We start from the raw sequence: 26,314 nt of genomic DNA, 5'->3' as shown, positions 1-26,314 counted from the left end.
TGCCTTTGCTTTACGTGTGTATCTCTGTGTCCTTGTCTTCCGTGCTGTACTGGTGTGGCCATCAATTCCGAACTTGCCCAAGCCCTTGTCAGCTTTATTAAACAAGGGATTCAATTCCGTTGAATCTAATACTGCACGTCAAGTGACTGACGTGTTATTTATCTAAATATTATGGACCTGTAGTACTTGGCAAGCATTAAACCACAATATTTTTTTCTTTATTGCCCTTGAGCTGCGGGCGTCATAGATTGCCAGAAAATTTTAATGACAACAGCCAGGGAAGGCTGGAAAAAGATCGGGGAATTTTAAAACGACCAATTAGGTATGCTGTCTTGTTATATGTCATACAACGTTTCTAGACAATCTCTCTGTTAAATATATTTTTAAAACCTTTCACCTCATAAAAAGTTGAGCGATATTGGTGCCAGTTATTGAAAGGAAAATGAAAATCAAGCATACTGACATGGCATTTCTTACGCAATTTGTTTTTGTTTTTTTGCGTTAACTAAAAGTCCTGGACCTCGAAATCCTAGAAAAATATTTCATCTTTGAAAGCACCTTAAATAATTTAATGTGATAGAATTCATTCGAACTATAGTGTCAGTTTTGTTTCCTAGGAGGTGCATACCTGTCGTGCCATGACACAAAGTACCCGCCGCGGTTGCTCAGTGGCTATGGTGTTAGGCTGCTGAGCACGAGGTCGCGGGATCGAATCTCGGCCACGGCGGCCGCATTTCGATGGGGGCGAAATGCGAAAACACCCATGTACTTAGATTTAGGCGCACGTTAAAGAACCCCAGGTGGTCGAAATTTCCGGAGTCCTCCACTACGGCGTGCCTCATAATCAGAAAGTGGTTTTGGCACGTAAAACCCCATAATTTAATTTAATTTAATGACACAAAATGCTCGCGTAGTATTTTGGATGCTCATGTGGTGTACGTAACTTGGAAGCCTGTTAGCATGCCCAAGAGGCCTCATTACCTGTAAGAAACCAAGTGACCATATCAATACAATCAATCCATCTGCCTTTTGTTGAAGTTATGGCCAATGACCCATTCATTTATTGGTATCAGAAAGACATTTACATGTGTATTAAGCAAAATAAATTGCAATATTTCACATGATACTGTGAATACTCCAGTCACGTCTTGTGAGCATATCCCTCTGCACGGTCATATTTAACTACCGGCCAAAAAATGTACAGACAGTGCAACTGGGTAACGTTTCAGCAATAAATATAGAGATCATTTGGGATAAATTAATGCATCATATATGAACTTGCCATAAAAGGGAACATACTGTTGCTGGCACGAGCAGCAGTTGTGACAGTTTAATTGTTCACCATACCATAAAATAAAACATTGTATAATGGTACTGACTTGTATTGACAAGCAGCCAATAGTCATGGTGAAACCGCATGAAGTATTGACTTAGATGGTTTGAGCAAATATATTGAGCTGCTTAATGAACATACAATACACACTTGTTATTTTTGCTTCATATTGCTCCATGTACTTATTTGCGCATACACCTGCATCACCTTTGGGTCTAATGACACGGAAGTCAAGGCCAGCTTGGCGACCATGCTTGCCAAGGCGAAGTAGTGTAAATATTTACACTCTTTCCATAATAGCATAAGACATGTATTTTAAGAAATTCATCTATTATATCGTGCAATAAAAACAGTTAATTCATTGCCAGTGCACTTGCTTGCTTTTTTGCACTGCATGATTCAGCACTTCCCTTCTTTCTGTTTATTCAACATATATGAGAGTACAGCTGGTTCAGGAGCATTAATAATCTATTAACGTTAATGCATAAATGCAGATGAAAAGCAACAGCTGCACATACATAAATAAATTCAAATTTTTTTGCTACCATATGTAAACAAAATGTAAAGTACCTAGTAGATAGCGGATGGCTAAGGACTTATGGCTTTATGCACTCTTTGTAGACTTGTTTATAAAATGTCTGTGTCTATAGACTGTCTGTAGATTAATGAAAATTCATGTTTGTTGACGAATTTCTGGTCATAGAAAAAAGTGTATGGGATTATATAATACTTTTATACTTGTTATACTTTTATACTTTTCTAGACTTAAATCTATCAAATGTCTATAGATAGTCTATAGACATTTTGTAGACTTTAGTCTACAAAAATAGAACTGCGTAACCCAATACAATCTTATCTATAAACATTCTGCCGACATTTGTTTACAACCGGGAATATTTATTAATCTATAGACAGCCTATCGACTCAGGCTTTTTATAGACTAGTCTATAAAAAGTGTATGGCCATAAGTCTATAGACTGTCTATAGACTGGTCTGTAGAAATAGTCTATAGATAGTCTATAGACATTTCTCTATAGGCATTCCATAGACTTCAGTCTACAAAAGTAGAACTACAAGCCTATACACTTGTCTATAGACGTTCTGCAGACAATTGTCTGCAAACATGAATTTTCATTAATCTATTGACAGTCTGTAGACAGTCTGTAGACAGTCCACAGATTCATACTTTTTAGACTAGTCTATAAAAAAGTGTATGGCCATAAGTCCATAGATTGTCTATAGACAGTCTATAGAAAGTCAATAGACTCAGATTTTTTATAGACTAGTCTATAAAAAGTGTATGGCCATAAGTCTATAGACTGTCTATAGACTAGTCTAAAGAAATGTCTATAGACAGTCTATAGACTTCATAGACAAATGTCTATAGACTGTCTATAGACTTTCTATAAAAATTTTGTAAGGGCTGATCCAAACACCCTTCTCGATTGACGTCAGCTATTGGCCAATACCAGCCGCGCATGGCACGCATTATTACGAAATAAAGCGCCAAGAAAAAAATGAGGGACAGGCTTCTGTTCAAAAAACAGCGTATGATAGAAAGGTGACTTTGCGCCCCACTTGCGAGCACCATGCGCCGCGTTCGACAGCAAAACTAGGCTGAGATGTTCACAGAAGCGCATGCTATCTGCAGACTATATTTTTTCACTAAGTTCGAGAAGTGTAGCAGGAACTTCGTTAAATAATCTACGAACGTCTATTTCTTAGAATGTCTGTACCTTATTTCAGCAGCTCAGAATGATAGGAAGAAATGTTTTCCTAGTGGTTAGTCAACAAGCCTGGGGAGCTTCGTGTAAAAGAGTTGCAACTGTTCACTGAACAGTTTTTGTTCCACAATACATTCATTGCCTGTTGCTTCAAAGTTGAATATATCTAGTACTAGAGACTGGGAAAAGTCCATACTGTTAGAGATGAAACTGAGCAGTTGTAGTGAGGGCTGCTATTTGGGTGTACGCCACAACTAACGTCTTATTAGCCGCAATGATTCCTGAATAAAAGTTATCTGCATCGGCTAAAATACATGACATATATGTGGCCAACTCCATCCCCTTATAGTTGCTATCCATTTCACGATGTTACTCAAACACATTAACTAGTGATATGGCCGTGGGAGTTTCGAATATGTGATATTTAATTAAAACAAAGCCTTATCTAGATCACAGAAGAAAATTTCGACTCCTTAGCTCAGCGAGGAACATTGTGTGAAAGCGGTGTCTGGCCTTCCCTCGTCAGCACCTGTTACCGGAACGTTCTGAGAAGACATTCTCCTGCCGCTGCAAAGGTAACCTGAGTGTCGATTCATGCTTAATAAAATTGGTGGCGCATCCATCAGAGATAATTGGTGACGTCAATGCGATTAGCAAAATTACTATGATGGGTGTGTAATTGGTGATGATGTGTTATATGTTGTGAGGATTAAAGTAATGTTTTATGCGATCATAATAATGTCGAAAGTAATGAGACAGAATTGTGATGTGCACGAGTGCACATTGCTTATTAAAGAGTTTCACGGGGCATGTGGACTGGTGGGGCTCCCTTCTCGCGCTTTCCCCTGGGCACGCTGCGCCTTCTAGCGCCGTCACAACGAAGTGCCCGCATGGCTTCCGATATACATGGCGCGACGGCGCACACGTACGCTGAGAATTGTTCCCTCGCTGGCCGTGCACATATGTAGCACAGCTCGCTAAAACATCGGGCTGCTGTGCTTGAGGAACCTGTGTGATGCGGGTTACATTCCGCCAAGCACCGCAGAAATTTTAAAGGTTCAGCATGATGTTTGTAATTAGCCTCTCTCACCCTTACTGGAGTTTCCGGCTATTTGTCATGTCCGGTGGCAAATGCCGAGTGACCCAAGTTGGCGGAAAGAGGTCAGATACGGACATCACACATACCGTATTGTGGGTGAAGTTTCCGTGAAAATGCTAATCACATTAAAACGATGCATTTCTAGTAGCCCTTTTCGAGCCGTTTACCGCGCGCTGAGCCGTTTCCGTTTCTGTACAGTTCAGTCTCGGAAAACGGATGGGACGGCCACGCGTTGTGCGTTCCCCTGAGGAACAGACAGCCTTCGACGAACGGCAGCGAGAACTCGCCCATGGAATTACTAATCAGCGCGCCGATCCAGACGTTAGAGCCGCCCAAGCCCAAGCAATCCGACACCAACAAAAGAAAATCCCGATATGAGGGAGCGGGAGGCCGAAGCAATCCGGCACCGTTACCTGTGTGTTCCTTAACCGTGACGAATGTTAGGTGCACGGAAGACAAGCTTCGCTTACCCCCATGTTCCGGTAGGGAAACGGTTGGTCATTTTTTTTTCATCTTGATGTCACCAAAGTGAATGGCAGGAAATCCGAAGTCTATCAGTTTTATGCCATTTCCCTTGTCGTGTGTCACATATTTCAGGAATCATAAGAGTAGACGCTAAGAATGGTATTATAGATTTAGTATTCTGCACAGACGATTATTGTGTCCCCTATGAAACATCAGGGCCAAAACGCACGCAGAAAAACCAGTACAACGTTTTAGTTATGACAAGCTGTGATAGGAAATTGGAGCTTAGCATTTACGATGCTAAAGACCTGTCTGATCTAGTAAGTCCGCTGTATAAGGTGTGCACAATTTTTTATTTAATATTATTATAAACACAAGAATTATTGACGCTCTCATATAGTACTCCAGATTATCCTGTTTCAACGATAAAGTTATTTACGTTTTCGCGTACATAACTGTCTCTGGGAGCATGGTATTTATTGCTATAACCTTATAGTCGAATACTGTACTGTTGATGATGCCAGCAATTGACTGCTGTATATTGTACTTGTACTCTTGTAGGTAATATTGTAGTCACAATTTTCTGTATAACTTCGCAAATATTTGCACAAATATTCATAAAGATATTAAAGCTAGGTTAACTGTTGAAAAGAAAAGCAGAAGAATACCAAGAACGATGTCATGGAGGGACACAAACGCTCTCCAGTGCTATTCACTGATCAAAAGTATTCAAGCTATTGGACTGGAAGTGCGCTCATGTTCGGAAACACTGGAGATCAGTTATTGTAAAATGTGGTTGAGAACCTGACCAGACAAAAAGTAGGGCTAGGTTCACACCTGGCGTCGAAGCAGGCGGAAGCGGCAAAACTTCAAAACATCCGCCCGCCTAGGCGGAAATATGGGCAGAAAACCAGGCGGCGAGCCCTATCGGTCTCGGACCAGTTTTTTTCGTCACAGCGGAGCGGAAAGTTGTTCGGCTCCGCCGGAAGCTGCTCTAGCATGTAAACATCCGGTCGAAAAATTGAACATGGCATCATAAGTGTCCGTTGCGACGCTGACAGACGAGATCAAGAACCACCCCGTGCTCTACGACAAAAGCCGTACTAAACCGTACTGTAAGCAATTCTCGCGATAGTGTTCAACGTCGCGGGACCGGAGGTGCGCCAACGAAGGGTTGACGTGACACAACTTCTGGCATTTTTGCAAAGACCGAGGGCGCGAGATGAAATGCCAGCTGCAGCAGTCGCGTTCTGATGGACGCGAAATGCGAAAGCACATGTGAACCATCCATTTGGCTTCCGTTAAAGAACCCCAAGTAGTCAAACTTTGTCCGCAGTCCCCAACTACGGTGTGCCTCCTAATAAGATCGCGCTTTTGGCATATAAAACCCTTGACTCTTTAGATGAGTGATGGAACGAGAAATAATAGACATACTGCGCTGGTCTATGTGTCCTTTTCTTGTTGTCGTTTAATGTGCGTAAAATTTTCCACGACGAAGTCAAACCAATTTATATTGTAGTGATCGCAGCGCGAAGCAACAAGAACAACGAAGAGGACAGGAAACCGCGGGTGCTTGTGGTGCCCTCTTCTCTTCATTGTACGCGTTCCTTTGCGCTACAATGGCTTAAATACACATTAACCAACCAGCCCAAGAAGAAGTTTTATTACGAAGTCAAACCAACTAGCCCGCCTTTCAGTCTTATTAACATTCAGAGACACAAAGACAAGAGGTGTGGATTAGAGGGCAGATATATGTAGACTAGGTTCTGATTGACAAAAATGGAGCTGTGTAGGCCATGTAATGCGCAGCGCAGATAGCTGACCACTGGGGACAAGACAAGGGAAGCGCAGTCGAGGACCGAAGAGAACTAGGCGTCCTGATGAAAAAATTCACCGATGATTAAGATACTCCCTAATGCAAAATGGGAGCGCTGTTTTCATTTCGCCATTTATTGCGGCATCGCACCGATCACCGCACCGACTGGCATAGCCGCGACTCGCGGCGCTATTCAGGGTGTCCCAGCTAAGTTTAGCCAGGGTTTAAAAATATGTTAATACCACGTAGTTGGAAAGACCCAAGGTAATATTGCTTGCCGCCGCTTCCAGTTACTCAAGAGATTTTTTTAAATTCCACCTAATTAGATAAGTAGCTTTTAATTAATTAGGCACCTTGTGAAATATTATATGAAAAGTGTCAATGAGAAAATTGTAGAGCGACATGATAAACTCCCCATACAGCTTTCTGTTGCTCAATACTTGCTACATAGAAGTGCTTTTTCGAGCCTAGAAGAAGCCCTCAAATGCATGAAAAATTGCCGTTGGACTTGCCGCTCGATGCACTTTGCACGTATTCGCGGGCTTCCTTGCTCGGAAAAACAATTTTATGTAGCACGTGCTGAGCAATAGAAAGCTGTATCGGGAGTTTATCATGTTTCTCTACAATTTTCTGCTTGACACTTTTCATCTAATTATAATATTTGAGAAGTATAATAAATAATTAAGACTAATTATCTAATTAGGTGGGCTGAAAACAATAATTTATGTATCTCCAATCGGCGGCAAACAATATTACTTTGGGTCTGTCCAGCTACGTGGCACTCGCATGTTTTTAAACTCTGGCTAAACTTAGCTGGGACACCCTGTATTTAAGCTGTTCACGCAGCTGCTGCTTCTCGGCAACTGCAGCTTATGCAACCGTAGTCTTCACCTCATACTTCACCTCATGCTTCGCCGCATACTTGCTGTTAAGCTTCCTAGTTCTTTTCCTCCACTGTGAATCAATGTCTTTCATGTACAGATACCTGAACACTCTGCCAGCCCAAATACTTTCTTCCATATTCCTCAGTCGATCTTCATACTCAATTTTACTCCGAGCTTCCCTCACTTCAAAACTAGTGCAGCCCATATAACCCTGCACGGCTTCATTTGTAGTCTTCCCGTGAGCGCCCAATGCGGGGCGACCCACTGACCTTTGGTTCCCATCGAGTTTTGTGTGTACCCCTGATTTAAAGCAAACAATCGCATTTCCAAAAGTAAGTCCTGCAACCATTACACCTTTCCACATACCTCGGAGCACCTCGTACCTGTTGTATCCCCATAGCGCTCTGTGCTTCATTATGGCTGCATTTCTGTTCCCCTTCACTGTTATTGTTTTTTCCTGTGTTTGCATATATCTATTGCCTTCGCTTATCCATATACCAAGGTATTTATATTCTGTTACCCGAGGTACTTCCTGGCCCTGTATCGCCAATGTCTGTTCACTGTTTTCACTGAATACCATAACACCTGATTTTCTAACATTAAATTTGAAACCTACTTCGTTGCCTTCCTGTCCACAGATATTAGCCAGACGTTGGAAATCACTTTGCTTGTTATCTAGCTACATATTGCCGTCCGCATAAAATAAACCTCGACGCTGCTGCTATACTACTGCACCCGACTGTTTGCATGAGAGATTAAAGCCGATATTACTTCTTTCTAGCGCCCTCTCCATCCTCACCATGTGCATCGTAAACAGCACTGGGGATAAAGGGCACCCCTGCCTCAGTCCCTTGTTGATATGAACTTTCTCCTCGCTCCTCATCCCTTCCCATTCAACGGAAACGGTATTTTATAGGTAAATCTCTCTCATAAGCTGTAGACAACCGCCGCCTAAGCCTTCGCCTTCCAGAATTCCCACAAAATGTTGCGGTTTGCGTTGTCATAGGCACCTGTAATGTCTAAAAAGGCCACATATAACGGTCTGCTTTCTACTTTTGATATTTCAATACACTGAGTAAGAAGAAATAAGATATCATCTAAACGCCTGCCTATTCTCGAGCCATTCTGAAGTTCCAAAATGCCATTATTCTCTGCCCACGAAAATACGCGGACATGAGCGCCATGTGGTGGTGCTTCAAGGCGGCTTCCTCCGCTTTCCTCGTAATGATTCCGCTTCACCCTCCTCCTCCGCTTTCCCCCTCGCGCTCTCTTTGCTCTCGCCGTCTTTCTTCCACCGCTACCCTCCGCGTTCGCTATTTCATCGTTCGCTGCGCTCGTTCGCTAAGTTACGCCGAGGGAAGACGAGGCACGCCGACGCTCAACCTACGAACGGGCGCTTAAGAGTTGCACTCTAATAAGAAAACTTGCAGGATGGTGGTTAGCTGGGGTGGGATAGCGGCAGTTCTAGATCACTCGGCGAAGCTTTTGTCTAAATGGTAGCGTAAATATAATGATGATGATGACGGTGATGATGATGATGATGATGATGATGATGCATTCTCTTGAGGTAATTGACAACCTTCACCAATACAAGTGCACTTTGAATTCCGATAGTCACGCTAAAGCATGAACGTCACTTTCTAAAACGTTCCACTAAAACGTTTTAACAATATTTATTGCTCCCTTTTCTCCTGGCATTATGTAATGCTGCAGTATAAAGAATTATTGAACAGATGTTTTAAGAGGAAGCTTTATCTCGAGCTCAACTCCGAAGCGGCCTATTCAAATACATGTAAAACGTAAGAACGCCTTTCTGAAATAACCCGTGGACCGATTTTAATGAAATTTGTAGCACTTCAGAAAGAAATTTAAATTCTAGTGACTGTTGGAAGCGGAATTTAGATTTAGGGCCATAATTTTATGAAAAGGATTTTCAAGAACTTGAAAGTGTGAAAAATATAGACGCACGAAGTTCATAAATTAATATCTCTGCATCAAGGACAGATATCGCGGTTCTGTGCATGGTATCCATTAGATCATTCGAAGCGGACAAATTCGATATGTCAGTTTACATCTTAGGTGAATTTGTTACGTTGTTTACGAGGGTTCAGCAAAAGGTGTATTTCCATATTATAAAATTTTTGATATTCATGTGTAACATACCAATTTTGTCCGCTTTAGATGTACTATCAGATGAAATTGACAGAATTGTATTATCATTGTTTGTTGCCGAGTTACAGAGTTGCAAACTTGATAGCTTTGTTTTTGAAAGCTTTCAATTTTTGCCAATTTTTAATAAAGATTGACAACTTAACTCGAAAATTCAAAACCATCAGTCACTAGATCTTAAATTTTTCTTTTAAATGCAACAAACCTCGCCAAGTTTGGTGTAGTGGTTGCCGAGAAAAACGAATTCTACTTTTACATGTATTTAGATAGGAGCATCAGAGCTAAAGCTTCCTGCTAACCACTGTGAAAGCCTGCTCCTTCGTGCTAGTTCCGCTGGAAGTTTATCGCGCTGTCTTCTTATGTATATATATATATATATATATATATATATATATATATATATATATATATATATATATATATATACGCAGAAAGAAAGTTGCGCTGCCACAATTTCGAGGTGATTCTTCCTCCCTTCTAAGCCGCTTTTTATGGTCAGCACAGGCGATGCCATAGGCCCAAACATAAAGTTACACTCCATCGCAATTCCACTTTAAGAAAAATGTAGAATTCAAAAACTTCACCAGCTTCTTGTAGTTAGTTTAATTAAGGGGTTTTACGTGTTGTTGTAGTTAGTTAGACCGACAAAAATTTAATGCAGCAGGAGACATTCTTTCCTACTGTTCAAAACTACAGCTTCCGCACAGTTCCTCTCGGTTGGATGCTCTCTGTGGAGCAAATGATAAAATTTGCGTTTGTGTGCGAAGTTTATTTCCTAGTATTTCACAATTATTGCCATCAGGCTGTGTAATAACACCAGAAAAAAATCTAAACAAACGGTGTATGTTTTGTCCTTTTCGATATTTCGGGCTCAGGCATATAGTAAGGAAAATAGTCCATCATTGACATATCGTCAAAGGGTTAAGCGACTCATCTTTTACGTCGCAAATAGTGAAAGCCTTTCTATGAAGCCGTCAACTGCTAATATTTACTTTTTGTTATTCAAAAATAAAACTACCTCGATACATTGCACGCTGAAACTCGAGTACCAAGTCGATGAGAAGATGAGAGTCAAGGCAACCACAGCAAGTCTGAAATAAACATGGGATAAATATCTTCTTGTTTGCCAGCGCGTCTTCTGCGTATATACTCGTGAAGCAGATCTTAATCATAATGCAGGCCTTGGCACTTGGAGGTCGCCTGGCTTGGCGAGTTTTTCATACAGCGCGTACTAAGAACGGCCAAAGCACAGCCATGATTCGGCCTTGCCTGATTGGTTTCTCAACGTCACCTGGTGCTCGAGCATTTCAACCCGCTGCAGCGCTCTTTCCTCCTTTGGTACCAGGCCTAGCTTGCGTCCCAAGTAGCGCAGGATGGCCTGGCACTGCGTCATCCGCACGTCGCCGTCGATTAGGTAAGGCAGGTCGGGAAAGTCAAGACCCAGCTTGTGCATCTCTGCCAGCCACTCGTCTCGACTGGGCTCCGGGCCTTTGCCGTCAGAGTACCTGCACAGCGACAGCAGCTGCAGCAAAAATTTTGCACGCCGGAAGCAGTGATGCGGTATGCATGAACACGTGTATCCGCTTATTCAACTAAACGGATTCGTTCAAGACCTACTCTATCCAAATTGTACTACTCTATGAGGATCTTACTGTATTGCAGGAAATTCTGCAAATTGTTAAGTACAACCGCTAACTAGTTGTGCAGACCATCTACAAATTATGATTTGTCAGTTCGGTTCAGTTCGAGAAAGAATATCTGCCGAATATCTTGCAAGCACATCACTATACATCAGATCTAATTATTTTTAATACCTGGATTTTTTCCTATACTTTACTATATCGACGCTTTCTGCAGATACCGATGCTTTTTGCTTTTAATATCACACAAATTACCCAATACGCCATTTTAGATAATTTATTTTAATATCGATAGTGGATGTGTGTACATGAATTTGTAAACGAAACATTTTTAATTTATCCAGTGTGAACAGACGTAATGCAGGTGACACCCACAGAATTTTAGTATGTTTAGGTCTTTCCTAGCGTACTCCATCGTGGTGAAAGTGAAACTTCACTTAATACGTCAAACAGCACCAAGGAGGAGGATGAAAAGTACACATGCGACAGGACGGGAGCTGAACTTTCACCTAGCGTTTACTTCAAACGACCGGACATTTTATGTACAATAAGGCAAATGATGCACACATCATCATACAAAAGATTGCACCAGTCAGTCAATTTTTGTGTGTAGATACGTGGAAAGAAATGACACTGCTTTCTCATGCAGTGCCAAAAATGTACAGCTGACACCCTTATCGCCTCCTTTCCTTATGCAGCACGATTCTCCAATTTCACGTTGCCTTTGCTTAAAACATCGAGCGTGCAATGACTGGATGAAGGTGTCTGTAGGTGTTGGTGGAAGGGGGCAATGATCCGAGCGAAGCCATGAGAAAGCTGAGATACTACATGAAGATAGCAGTGCTGATGACAGAAAGAGAGAGAGGATGGAACAGAGGAAAGGCGAGTAGGTTAAAAGACGCACGTCCGGTTTGCTACCCTGCACTGGGAGTAGGGGTATATGGACCAAAAGAGAGTTAGTCGATTCACGTGTCTCTATACCTCGAAAGAAATTTCCAGTTCTTTTCATGCAACCCCAAAGATGTACAGCTGACACACTTATCACCTGCTTTCCCTACGTAGTACGATTAAACCTATTCACGTTTTGTTTGCTTAAAAAATCTAGTGTACATTGATTGCCTGGAGGTCGTGACTTGCTGAAGGTATCTGAAGGTGTTGGTGAAAAAAGACAATTACCTGAGCTAAGACAAAATAAATTTGAGGTACTACATAAAGACAGCAGTAATGACGACATAGTTCTTATTGCAGCGTACCAGGCTCACGTTACCTAAAAAGCCGGCCAAAAGTTATCAAGCGAATACAGTTGCCATTTGGGTATATGCTCGTCTTCGGGTGTCGTAAGTAAGGTCCTTGAGAGAGGCGCGAAATGATGTTGCAAGTCTGGCATGAGGAGACATCAGCTTCAAGCACTATCAACAAACATATGTGACAGCTCAAAAACGCCATCGTGAACACATCATAAGTGATGCAGTGGGCGTCGTACTGATGCAAGATTAATGTAAAACAGCGCCAGGACGTCTATTTAAGAAAATCACGGCATCTTTGAAATACAAAAACTGCCCATCCCCTAAGCGGATAAAGTGGGATTTGTGGGACTACCAGGAAACTTGATGCATATTGCTGCATACTACTCGAAGACGATGATGTCGACTCTTTTATTTAATGGGACACAGCCACAAGCGGCTATTGCCTGATCTGATGATGACGACGTTCCATGCTTGATATTGGGCTTCCATGTTGGCCAGTCACCTCCCTTCTGAAGAGTAGGCAGGCGTTGTGCCGCTTTCGAGGGCAGTTGCCAGCCTGCTGCTCGCTTTCCGTTCCTGTTAAGTATATATTTGTGTTCGAAATAAATAATAATAATAATAATAATAATATTTCCCAGTGCTTGCTACCGTTGTAAATACACCCTGTAACTATTTTCCCTGCTGCGTCTCGACTTAACAATATGAAGGCTAATGGAGCAATCAAAAAGAACTTGAAGGTGACCATCTTTAACCCAAAGCAACCAAAGAAAACAGCTCTCAAATGGTTAAAAGGCATGTAAATGGACTCTGAAAAAGTGAGAAAAATCAGGTGAATGGGATCCACTAGAGGTATTCTTCACGTCAAAAACCAACAACCAGATTACTTTTTGCGCGTGATCGTCTTAGAAAAGGTGTCGTGGCAGCTTCAAGTGGGACGCTTCAAGCGATTACGAATCGATGACCCCTTCGTGAAGAAGGGCTGTGACAGTCTAATTACACAACTAAAAGATGGTCTGGGAGCCATCACCACGTGACTGTCACTATACGTTGAGGACTTACGTTATTCTGTGACGTGTGAAAGCATTCTGCGTGCTTTTCATGAAAAAAAAGTACGAATTGGGCGAAGGAAAATTGCAGGAATTAGTGTCATGAACTAAGACAGATTTATAGCTGTATTGGAATTTTACCTGCTTTCGACTGTCATTAGTGAAACTAGTTCTTATTGTATTTAAAGTGTAGCAACCTTTCCTATGGTTGACCAATAACCCCCATATCATGTTACATTTTTTAGCGTCCTTTGACAACCACGTTATTGCAAACCTAACCAGTAAACCAATTATTCGGGTCTATAGGTACGTCGACGATTATCTATAGTCCTTAATATCTTACCATGTCTGTGTCTGACTTCAGCTCGATCGGTGCTGTAGGTTAAATTGCCCTCTAACCGTTCTCGTGCGTTCAGGTTTACATTTGAAATGCCGGAAGATAATTTTATTCAATTTTCATATCTGAACAATTACTTTTGATCGGATGGCCACGTGTGCTAGACATAAAATCTAAGATCAAATAAAACTGGTCTACCTTTCGATAGTGCACACTGTAAAATGATAAAAAGGAGCATAACCACCACATGCCTTCAGGAAGTTATAACAAGGTCATGTCATCCCTGTATTGAGCCTAGTATGTCCAGCCCAGAGGAAAGATTCAACTTCGCAGGTTTTCCGGCATCTGTTATCTCGTGTGTTAGTGAAACTTTACTTCAAAATTTAAAATGGGGAAGGAAGCGGCTTGCAAAAGTCTTTACACAATATCAAGAACATTCGGGAACCGACCCAACGTAAATGTAGTGTCTCCCGCGCTTCGAAATTTGTCGAAAGTGTGTAATCTCTAAAAGAACAGCAAACGCACGTAATGCTAGACTAATCAACCGGCTAATACATCGGATCCGTGTCAAATGTTCTGTACGATATACTCCGGGGTCGGGCCCCTTGGTTAATCCCCTACCTTCTCGTTCATTACATAACGAGGGTCTAAAATTCGGCAACATTGATGCCTTCAGGTAGCATGTGTGGGTTTATTGACCAGTCGCCTTCACCCAAAACGATCAGGTTCTCGTGACGCCTGCGGCAGAAAGGACGTTCCACGTGCGCCACCACGAACTGTGAGTAGTGGCGATGGCTAATGTTCCCAGGGTTCTACTAGGAAATATAAATACCCAAGAAATTTGATGAGGAAACGGCGCCGCGGTAGCTCAATTGGTAGAGCATCGGACGCGAAATGTGAAGGTTGTGGGTTTGGTTCCCACCTGCGGCAAGTTGCTTTTTCATCCACTCTCATTTCCATTAATTTATGGTATCTTTATTTCATTCATTAAGCACAAATAATTTCTCCTATGTTGTCCTTGGTGTCAGTGCTTGTTCGCTTCTTCTGATACGACTAATAAAAAAAATCCGGTCCCTCGGTTAATCCCTTTCCTAAATTGTGGAGGCGTTTATATTGGAAAGACGGGCAAGTGCTTCCACAAAAGGGCAAGACAGCGCAACAATGACATTCGAAAAGGGTACGGAAGCCACTTGGTTCGACACTGCAAGAAGTCGGCAAGTATACTTGTGTTTGCCGACACAATGTTAAAGCAAAGGAAAAACTGAGGCAAAACGTGAAATAACCGAATGGTATCATCTAAGCAAAGCAGGCAATAAGTGTGCGAGCTGTTCACCTTAGGCGCCGCATGAAAAGCAGTGTAATTCCTTTCCAGGTATTTATTTCGATACGTGAACCGATATACTTGTGCAATGCTTTGCATGATGATTTGTGCCTCATATGCCTAGTGCGCATTGTAATAGCCAGTCAGATGGATTAACATCTAAGTGACAGTTGAGTGCCCATCCTGCTGTATCTGTAGTTTTCGTCCTCTTCCAAACAACTGCTTTAAGAACACTGTCAAGATGAACAAACTCGTCGAAATCAAGGCATTGCAGAAACGCGACGTGAGAAGTAAAACTTACGGACTACTGTTCAAAATTAGCATCGCAGAAAAACTTGTCGTCTATTCGAGGGAGGTAACGCAAGGTAACGATGATTTCACCGCCAATGATAATTACATTTCAAAAGAAATTCGAAGCGCCGCTGTAAGCTGCGTTGCTGGCTACTTACTTACATTTGATACCGACCACGCCGCTGAACGCCGCCGTCGGTCTTTGGCGACACCACACAAAAATTGCTGCGGAGCTACGCGTAACAGCTTCGATGTAAAACTGTAAAGATTCCGCGCATATGAGAATTCGCGTTGCGCAATACAATAACGTAGTGCACCGCGTGTGTTTCTTTTTACTTCGAACACTTTTTTTAAAGCCCACAAAAGTTACTCGAATGACGTAACTACAGATTAATGAAGTGCTCAGATGCTGTCACGACGGGGCATTGTTCAAGTCGGCGAAGCACCGATCAACGGGCGCCAAAGGTTGGGGCTACAAGAACCGGAGAGCAAGGCGGGTATTGCCGGCCACTCGGGCAAGCGGCTGAAAATGTCGAAATCGGCTTTAGAGATTTTTGTTGTTGTTGGCCCGACCTTGACATCCCGAGAGTCTTTTGTAGGGACCCCTGTGCATTCTCTGCCCCACGTGTGCATTGAGAAGGTTGCTAATGCGAAAGGGGCTGCGAATACCCCGAAATATGCAGTGTCTCTGTGCAATCCCGCGAGTCCACGAATTGCTAACAGTGTGTGTGTTGTCAGAGGGTATGGCGCCATATGGCCGGCTGTCGTTGTTTCTCCTGTGTTTGTCAATGGGCAATAGAGGTCCCTCATGGACTCAAGGGTATGCGCATGTGTCTGTGTGGTGCCATGCAAGGGCGCGATCTCTAACAGCGGCGGAGAATCACCCGTTTCTTCGTCCCTAATTAAAAGGGGCGCCTACACGAGTTGGGAGTTGTCATGATATAATTGGGGGAACTTGACTAGATCGTCACCAATATCTGCCCTTCCCCGATCCAGGGAGCTAGGGAAAGCAGAAGTTATTTAAACCCAGTTTTTTTTTTGTCCCAGCCAGGCATTCTAGAAGCCAAACCTACAATCTGCTGAGAAGCAGTCCAGGGGCTCGTGCCATCCAGTATTGCCTGGACGCCTACCTGTGTGTGCACTCCGAGTCACTAGTTGATGTAAGAGGCAGCAAACCAACGTCTACAACCAAGCTCAAGGTAGTTCTTCTCAACTTACCTCAACCTACTCAACGGAAGTCGTCTGATCTAGACTTCCGGGAAACCCAGCACAGCAATCGCATCCACCTCAACAAGATCGGCTCGCCAGCGTTCTTCGAGAAAGCTATGCCGTCGATTCCATGGTTCATAGCTGCTGCTGCCCGGCCATCGGTATGCCATCATTTGTTTTCTTTTGAACTCTGTTTAAGTGTTAGTGTTAGCTTTTATATTGACACGTGTACTTATCTGTATCGGGCGACCACGTTTCGCCACCTAACAAATGTAATCGCACAGCGCGGGACGCGCCTGCATGTATCCGAAGTTTCTGGAAAGTTATCGATGCTTCTACCCGGCTGTCTGTTGTCGCCGAACGTTGTGTTATCTGATTTCATCGCGTGACACGAATGGTGTAGAACATTGTGGAAGGCACGCGGGTCCGAACGATTAGTCTGGAACATTCGACGACTGCTGTATAAAAGCCGACGCGCTTGCCTCGCTGATCAGATTTTCGACGATCGCCGACTGTGTTCGCCGCTATCGTTGTGCTTTAAGTGTAGCCTGTTTTGTGGGCACAGGTTCGCCCAATAAAAGCTAGTTTTGTCTTTCACAGTACTGCTACTGTGTTCTTTAACGTCACTACCACGTGACATCTCGTGGAGGTGCTTGTGCGTTCATGTACCGAACGCCCCCGCAAAGCCGCGATCCAAGCCCGAAGCCCGAGGACAGAACCAACATCGCCCAAGACCAGCGTGCTAGCCGCAGACTGCAAGGACTGCCCCCAGAGCACGGACTTCTACCTGAGACGACAAAGAAGATCGTGGTCAAGACAACCCCAATGGCTGTCCCAGCGTCCCCCGTTATCCTACAACAACCTCGGGACCCACCAATCTTCCATGGAGCAGCGACTGAAGACCCGGAATCATGGCTGGAGACCTACGAACGAATCGCAACATTCAACAACTGGGACTCCGACGACAAGCTGCGGCATGTCTACTTCGCCTTAGAAGACACCGCCAGAACTTGGTTTGAGAACAGGGAATCGACCTTGACAACGTGGGACCTGTTCCGTACCGGCTTCCTACGCACCTTTACAAGCGTCGTGCCCAAGGAAAGGGCTGAAGCTATGCTGGACGCCCGAGTGCAGCTGCCAAACGAGAACGTCGCCATCTTTACGGAAGAAATGAGCCGTTTGTTCCGCCACGCCGACCCGGATATGGCCGAGGAGAAGAAAGTCCGCTTACTGATGCGTGGTGTAAAGGAGGAACTTTTCGCCGGGATGGTAAGAAGCCCACCGAAGACCGTCGAAGAGTTTCTTAGTGAGATGACGAACGTTGAGAAGACACTCGAGATCCGGAACCGACAATTCGATCGCCGCACGAACTATACAAACTACGCCGGGGTTCGATCACTGGCCACCGACGACCTACGCGAGACTATCCGAGCTGTCGTGCGGGAGGAGCTACAAAAGCTGTTCCCATCATCACAGCCTCAAGTGGCTTCGATTGCCGACGCCGTGCGTGAGGAGCTCCAACAACAACTTGGAGTCGCCCTTGAATCGCCGCAGCCTGAGCCGCAAGCGATGACCTACGCCGCCGTCGCGCGCCGTCAAGGTCCCCCCCTCCGCGACCGCGCCAGGGCCCTGTCACGCCGCAGTTCCGTCGTCCGCCGCCGCGGCAGCCAGCACGACCACCCGTCGTCCAGCGCACCTACGCGAGGAAGACGGACATTTGGCGCGCTCCTGACCACCGCCCGCTCTGCTACCACTGCGGAGAAGCGGGTCGCGTCTACCGACGATGTCCATACCGGGAGATGGGACTGCGAGGTTTCGCCGTGAACGCTCCGCGCCCGCAGCAAGGTGAACGCCCCCGGGATATCGCCGACTACCTCGCCGCTACTCAGTGGAGCTCTCGACGACCGTCGCGTTCGCCATCACCAGGCCGCTACCTGTCGCCGCAGCGCCGACCATACACAGGCCCAGCCCGGGGCCGGTCAGCGAGCCCATATCCGGAAAACTAAAGGCAGCAACCGATGGAGGTGCGGTTGCTGTTCGTCGAACTGACGAAGATCCTCCGCCGCCGACGAAGACGCCGAGAAACCATCTCGACGACATAATAACGACACGCCGCCGTCCCGAGGAAGTCAGGAAGCCAAGACTACACCGACGAAAGACGACTTGACGACGCGACGTACCAGCTTCAGTTCAACACGACGCAGCCGTGATCCGACGCCAAGACCCAACTGCAACGCAAGACAAAGAACCACCGACCTCGACGTGCTTCTAGACGGCCACGCAGTCACCGCCTTAGTCGACACAGGCGCCGATTACTCAGTCATGAGTGGACACATCGCCGTCCAGTTGAAGAAGGTTAAGACTGCATGGGAAGGCCCTCAAATTCGGACCGCTGGAGGACACCTGATTACGCCGACAGGAATGTGCACGGCAAGAATTACCATTCACGACCGGACTTACCCTGTCACCTTCGTTATCCTCCAACAGTGTTCACGAGACGTCATTCTCGGCATGGACTTCCTCAACCAACACGGCGCAGTCATCGACCTGAAGTCGAAGTCAATAACGCTGTCGGAAGATCATGCGATACCGCCGGAGAGCCCTCGTAGTCACCACGCCTTGAGTGTGCTCGAACATCAAGTGAGCATCCCGCCTCGCTCCAGCATTGTTATTTCGGTCGGCACCGAAACACCCGCTGACGTAGAAGGCGTCATCGAAGGCGACCAACGCCTACTGCTAGACCGTCAAATTTGCGTCGCAAGAGGGATCGCTCGACTGCACGGAGGAAACAAGAAAGTGTTGCTGACAAACTTCAGCCAGGAGTTCAAACACATCAACAAGGGCACGACGATCGCATACATCGAGGAAATTCTGGAAAACAGCAATGCGTTTGTCCTCTCGGATTCCGCCGCATCTACCCCGACGACCTTAGTTCCCGAGCCAGACTTCGACATAAATCCAAGTCTCCCCGCGATTAAGCAACAACAGCTCAGAAGTCTACTTCGACGACACAAAGAGTGCTTTTCGACGTCATCAAGGATTCGACGAACCCCAGTCGCAAAGCATCGCATAATAGAGAGGTTTAGCTTGTCCGGAAAGCCGCCCCGTGGGCGTATTACAGGATTCCCGGTTACCGTTTTACCGGGTTGCCGGAGGAAAGCGAGCAATCGAGTTATAGCATGCTTTCCGTACGCCCGCACGCCCCAACGCCCGCGTAGCTACGTTCCTAGCTCAGATTTACTGCCAAAAACTGACACTCAATAAGCCATGTTAAGTCGTGTTTTTTTCTTTATGAAGTAAGTAATTTGCTTGCTTTATTATTTGAACGAAGCAATAAACAAACATATGTCTTGCGTTTGCTACGCGCCAAAGTAGCCAACGTGAGGCCTTGCCAAGACAAGCCTGAGCCACGTCTGAACGCTGAGTGCTTCTTTGTGACCTACCCAGGCTATAAGCAAGCACTCTCGGTAATTTGCCTTTGAATTGTGCGCACAATTGTGTCTGCGTTCATCAGCGATGCCGTATAGCGTGCTTCACGACGAACTGCTGCTGGGATCTCTGCACTGGGACGAAATAGAAGATGTGCACTTGCTCCCAGTGGAACCACGGCGGCATCTTCGGAAGCATGGCCTGCTTAATTTGGATGCCATGGACAGCACGGTGTTCTACCGGTCGTTCAGGTTCGAGAAATCTGACCTGGACGATCTTCTGACCGGCCTCCTGATTCCAGAAGAGGTAGAGAGCGCTCAATGGATTCGAGTTCCAGGCCGCGAGGCGCTGTGCATGACGCTGCGGCGTCTCGCCTATCCGAACCGCCTGTGTGATCTTGAGGTGTTCTTCAGCCACCACAGTTCGGTGATATCGAGTGTGGTGTCTAAAGTTTTATCTCACATTGAATTCTACTTTGGACACCTCCTAGCGGACCTCACGGAGCACAGGTGGCTCAACCTACAAAACCTGGAGCTGTTTTCCCAGGTAAGAGCACGCTTTCAGCAGAAGTGTAAAATACACATCCTTCCTGTTCCCTCACCCCCACTTTCCTTTGTGCGTACTTTTTTTTTTAATTTAAGCGAAGCCACCTTTGCTCTTCCTTCGACATTCCCGCGGGGATAGCCGAGAGCGTGCAGAATACATATGAGCAGCAGGCTAGAGGGGCAAAGGCGACGCCAGGAAGCATGCCCTGTTTGGGGTCTCTTCAGTTAAAGGGGAAAAAAAAATATGCATGTTCAGTTAGGCCAGCGACGCATTTTCTTTTACTGTTCTGAAAACGGGTAACGAAACGACCTAATCAACAACATTGGAAAATGCAACGCGGTAGCTTCTCGAAGCAAGCAACTAGGGGACATATGGCTGAAGTCTTTAGGGTTTGACGAATTCGCTGTCGACGAGCAGAAGTATGCCTGCATACATCGCGAGTCGACGTCGTCGTGCCAATGCACAATGCGGCTTGTCCACATGCCATATAGAACTAGAAAAATTACAGCTTCATAAGGTATGCCATGTTCTTTCTCAGCAAAGGAACCTGATAGCTTATGGATGTAAAGGAAAGCCTTGTTCTAAATTTCGCTATAGTAATCCCAAAGAACATTGCACTACAGCTTTTGCCTCCATACAGGATTTAACCAGCCGTATGAGACTGCTGCAGGGAAACAGTGTGTGTCTTACGCTTGTCCTGCCACTGTCGCTAACACGTGTCCTACTATGGCGCGAACAGGCACACCACGTGATCAGTGTGGTCCTCACTTTCAACTATGTAGTAATGAAATGAGTGAACAGCCTCTTTGCTCTTTGCTCATCGCAGTTTGCAAGGCGAAACTACAAATGTATTAATGCTTCAAAGCAAGTGAATGTGGGTGTCATCTGGAGGTGCTTTACGGAATTTCAGAATTCGACACAGCTCTCATTTCATCGGAAATGAGAGCTGTGAGAGTATTAATTTTAAGATGCGCACTGGGCAGTGCTAACTTAATGGACGGCAAGGAAATTGTATTTAAGGAAAGCCGAAATGTCCTGGCTGCCGAATTTTATGGACGAGGCCATTGGTGTAAACATTGTGCGCTGACACTTGAACACACCTTTGCCTACATTCAGAGCTAGTGGTGGTAATGATCATTGTTTTCACAAGGGGTACTTAAATGCTAAACCTCACACAGTATGTTCCATACTTTTCCATTACACAGCCCTTGCTCACAACCAGACCATGACATCAAGGTGACACTAATGTGCAAGGTGCAGTCCAGCACATAAACAGTTGTGCCACGATGCAGTGCGCTGTGTGAGGTGGTGACAGTACACAACTTCCCACTGGATACAAATTGTGCAGGACAAACTGCAATAAAACATCTCACTGTGTATTCTTTCTACTGCGTAGACAAACACATTTTGCACCCAAGATAATGTTTAATATCATTTCAACACTGTCATACTTCACAAAACTGTGAACATAAAAATTCGGCACTAATTAATGGTCAGGCAGTGCCAGAATTAAAGGAAGCTTTGCTTCAACTGATTGCCATAGCATGTGGGATATACATGCTTTTTCACCTATGTTGTGTGCTTGTATGGGTTTGTGTTTAAGAGAGCGAGGGAGAACCTTGCTTTATTCTGTTATGGTGCTAGAGTTTTGAAGTCATGTCAAAAGTGCAGGCAGTGAGGTATGCTTGTTGCATCTTGAGCAGCAGTGCTGGCTGAGCAATGAAGTCTAATCCATGCTGTAAGGCATATATACACTCTTTAGGTGTGTGCACATGACAAGGAATGTAGTCACGAGCGCTCCCAGCTAATGTACCTTCATGTTGCGCTTGTGCATACCGGTCAAGGCATCATCCGGTGAGAAACCGGTACATTGCACGAGCAAAAAGAAGAATGAAAGGAAATGGTCTTGTTGCCATGGTAACTGGTACACAGTCCGCTCTCTTATCACGCACAAGACCAACGTGGATATTTCTGTCTGGTCAGTGGCAGGGTGGTATTCATTACTTGTGGAAAACAAAATAGTGAGCCAAGAAGATATTTACGTGTTTAAATGCAACAAACTTTTAGTTGTGAGTCAGCACTCGTGTTTGTCTATTCTTCATCCGTGTTTTTTAGTGCACGCTGTGTGTAATAGTTATGAAGAAGTGTGTCGTTTCATTACCTTCTAAAATAGTTCTTTTTGTACTTCGCACGTAACCATGTGCAGATGACGAAGATTTGGCAAAAGAACAGTCAAGTAAATTTGTTTGTTGCACACAAGTGCATGCATGAAACGACGCCACAACAGCGGACATTACTACTATACAAGAATTGCCACCTCTGACGTGACACACGTATGGTCAGAGATACATTTTCTGGCACGATTTCGAAACAGGGACATAATTAGCTCTTCCTGCAAGGCACAATGTCCACACCTAAAGAGTGTATCTTACACTGTGGTCTAATCCTATTATGATCTTTTTCTCAACACGTTAGAGTTTCTGGCTATAGATAGCTGTTTACCGCTGTTTCTTTTTCTTTTTTTATCAGGCCATTCACAGGAAAGGCGCTCCACTGAAGAACTGCTGGGGTTTCGTTGATGGCACAGCGCGACGAATTTGCAGGCCATCAGTTGGACAGCAGGATCATTTTTCTGGCCACAAACGGCATCACGTGCAAAAACATCAAGCCGTGATGTGCCCTAATGGCTTGGTATGCCAAATGGATGGACCATTTCATGGTCGGCGCCACGATACTGGTGCGTGAGGTTGCCTCTAATTGCTTCTCTAATGCGCCATGGCGATTAGCTTCAATAACTCGAATACCTAGTCTAGTATGGTAATATTCAATGTTATAATTGCTACCAAGCTGCCTATGCATGTCCTGCCCTGGCGTGTTCCATATTTTCAGAACCACTTTACACTTACAGGACCACTTACACCAAACATCAAACTATACATGTTTGTGTTGTTTGATTTTCTTGCTTACTTAGGTATGTCTGACCGAGAATTAAAGAGGTTGTGAACCACCCCTCGCACACCCGCTGTGGTTGCTCAGTGGCTGCTGTGGTTGGGCTGCTGAGCACGAGGTCGCGGGATCGAATCCCGGCCATGGCGGCCGCATTTCGATGGGGGCGAAATGCGAAAACACCCGTGTACTTAGATTTAGGTGCACGTTAAAGATCCCCAGGTGGTCGAAATTTCCGGAGTCCTCCACTACGGCGTGCCTCATAATCAGAAAGTGGTTTTGGCACGTAAAACCCCATAATTTAATTTTTTAACCCCTCGCGCATTGTGAAAAAAACACATTCAGCAGATAGCATACACTCCTCTGAACATTTCAGCAAAATTTTTCAGTCATGGACGACGCATGAAGTTCACCAGGTTGCAAGGTTACCTTTTTCACAAACAAATTGTTTTCGAACAGAGGCCTTCTGCTCACCCATTTCAAAGCTACCAGCACCTTGCATGCTTAATGGTGAAAATGTATACCCTAATAAGGTCCCTTAACTTTTCTTTAGCTCACGCACTGCTTCTGTTTGTGCAAAACAAGTGCATTTGCATGAGTCTTTTTCTTCTACTCTCACAAGATCTGTAACCTTGTTTCAGGAATTTTGAAGAAGACGGCCCTCTACCGGAACCTGGAAAAAGTCGCCCAAGGCCATGAATGTGTTATCTATGGCGACCCAGCCTATCCACTCCGGCCCCTGCTCCTTAAGCCTTTTGGAGGTGCATCATTGCAGCCCTACGAGGCTCATTTCAACAAGCGCATGAGCACTGTGCGGCAGGCTGTAGAATGGGGGTTTGGCAAGGTGGCAGCAGACTTCGCATTCGTTGATTTCCACAAAAATAAAAAAATGACTCACCAGAGGGTGGGGCGTATGTATAAAGTTGCAACACTGCTGTCCAACTGCCGTACTTGCATGTATGGCAGTCAAGTGTCTACGTACTTTGGCATTGCACCACCCTCCTTCAGAGAATATCTGGTACCTTCCGAATAAGTTGCCCGAGATAGTGTAATGCAGGTTCGATTGCGCAACATTTTGACGGCACACACAGAAGAGAAACACACTACAGAGCGCTACTTGCACCTATTGTTTTATTCCCTTGTCAATGGAATAAATGGGGCAAGATACTGGGGGGAGGGGGGGGGGTAGCGACTAAAAACAAATAAAAAAATTACCGACGATTACGTTACTTCCTAATGCGAAATTTGAGCGCAGCAAATAAGCTGTTTCACCTTTTCGATAGATTGAGGCAAAGAAATCGAGCAACACATGTATGCGCTATCACAGAATTTTTTTTTTATTTTTCACACGTATTCCTTTAACAAAGACTCCACTAACAGTTCTTGACAGTCATGAAGGAAGCTTTGTGGTCGGAGAAATAGACTGATATATGTTCGACTTGGTACACCAATGCTTGATTCTCAAAGACGAGATCTATACAAGTGCCTCGCGAGGTTGTCACAGCCGTGGGACGCGTTACGAGCGAGAGGAACGGGATGTTCTCCCGCATAAGTGTTAGGAAATTGCTGTTTGTCTTTATGTCAAGCCGCCACCGATCTGGCTCTCTGATTGCCACCGCACAGGGCGAACGGCAGCGGCAATTTCGGCTCGGGCGGTGCACATATACAGATCCGCCGCCACCGATCTGGCTCTCTGATTGCCACCGTACAGGGGTTGCATTGGAGGAGGAGCGAAGAAAGGAATTAAGTTCGAGCCGGCGCTTTGACAACCGGAGACTCGCAGGAAGAGGGGGGAGGGGGGCGGCGTGTACACCCAGCGGCAAACGATGGGGGCAGAAGCGCGCGCAGCAAGCGGACAACACGATAAAGGGAGGTGGGAAGAGATAGCAGCGACTGACTGATGCCGCTGACGCCGATAGTGAGTCAACCCCAGCTGCGGAGTTGGTTTCAGGGACAACGCCGCCGATGCCGACACAAACAATATGATACCCTCGCTTCCGCAGCGCTAAGAAGCAGGTCTAGCCGTGGGAAGGTGGTCACGTATTCGTCGACGTGCCGGGGCCTACGTGAAATAACCGGCGCGTCGGCAACTGAAGAGCACCCTATGCGCCACACAAGAACAGGGGGGGGGGACCCTTTCCTCCTCTTTCTGCATGGCGGCGACGGTGTTCTATGCAGTCACGTTATCTTGACTCTCTAGCGGCGTCAGCGGCATCCAGCGGTATCAGTCGGTCGCTGCTAGCGCTGGGGGGATGAAAGGGGGGCGGAGCTGGTTACGAGGCCGACGACAACGCCGACGACGACGCGAAACCCAGGAACGGACGCCAAAGAGCTGCGCTCTAAAACAAATTTACAAACATGGCCATCAACCAATGCCAAGCCAGCTTTGTCATGTGATAATTTTTTCTGCAGTCAACATCCTAATAAAGGAACCAGGATACAAAATTTCAGATTAGCGCGTGAGGAAATTATTTCCTTTGCACTAAGGGAGGCTGATGGCATGCTCACGCACATACTTCCCAAACGCACAATCTCAGCAGCTTTGATTATCTCTTGCGTCATTTGGCTGCCATCTTTGCTCACAATCTTGCATTTCCTAAAGAATGGCCGACATCCGCAGTCTCTACAATGTATCCCAAGGTGTCCGGCTACTGCTTTTGAAAAGTTATATTCATGCTCTTTTAATCTTTCATTCAAAAGCAGTCGCCAGACACCTTGGGATACATTGTAGAGATTGCAGATGTCGGCCATTCTTTAAGAAATGCAAGATTGGGAGCAAAGATGGCAGCCAAATGACGCAAGAGATAATCAA

General features: G+C 45.3%; 2 protein-coding genes across 3 annotated transcripts in view; one reads left to right on the top strand and one right to left on the bottom strand.

Annotated features, from left to right (window-relative positions):
• Positions 1-26,314, bottom strand: part of LOC126522325 (glutathione S-transferase B-like) — a 129,802-nt gene that overhangs the window by 60,419 nt on the left and 43,069 nt on the right. For both annotated transcript variants that reach the window (XM_050171054.3, XM_050171055.3), the window contains exon 2: positions 10,782-10,995. In XM_050171054.3, the coding sequence (XP_050027011.1) occupies positions 10,782-10,995 (214 nt within the window). The remainder of the gene's footprint in view (positions 1-10,781; positions 10,996-26,314) is intronic.
• On the top strand, positions 19,843-24,623 carry LOC129382430 (uncharacterized). The gene is made up of 3 exons (XM_055066346.1): positions 19,843-20,556; positions 23,086-23,293; positions 24,144-24,623. Exons 1-3 carry the CDS (start codon positions 20,098-20,100, stop codon positions 24,533-24,535), a joined length of 1,059 nt encoding a protein of 352 aa, XP_054922321.1. The 5' UTR covers positions 19,843-20,097; the 3' UTR covers positions 24,536-24,623.

This window comes from Dermacentor andersoni, chromosome 6, assembly GCF_023375885.2.
Source record: "Dermacentor andersoni chromosome 6, qqDerAnde1_hic_scaffold, whole genome shotgun sequence".
Lineage (NCBI taxonomy): Eukaryota > Metazoa > Arthropoda > Arachnida > Ixodida > Ixodidae > Dermacentor > Dermacentor andersoni.
This window is presented reverse-complemented; position numbering and strand designations above follow the sequence as displayed.

Excerpts from the sequence above, each read along its gene's own strand:
- LOC129382430 (XM_055066346.1), top strand. The coding sequence starts at position 20,098 with ATGCCGTATAGCGTGCTTCACGACGAACTGCTGCTGGGATCTCTGCAC. Across the intron at positions 20,557-23,085 it reads ACCTGGAGCTGTTTTCCCAG|GCCATTCACAGGAAAGGCGC; the intron begins GTAAGAGCACGC and ends TTTTTTTATCAG. Across the intron at positions 23,294-24,143 it reads TGGTCGGCGCCACGATACTG|GAATTTTGAAGAAGACGGCC; the intron begins GTGCGTGAGGTT and ends ACCTTGTTTCAG.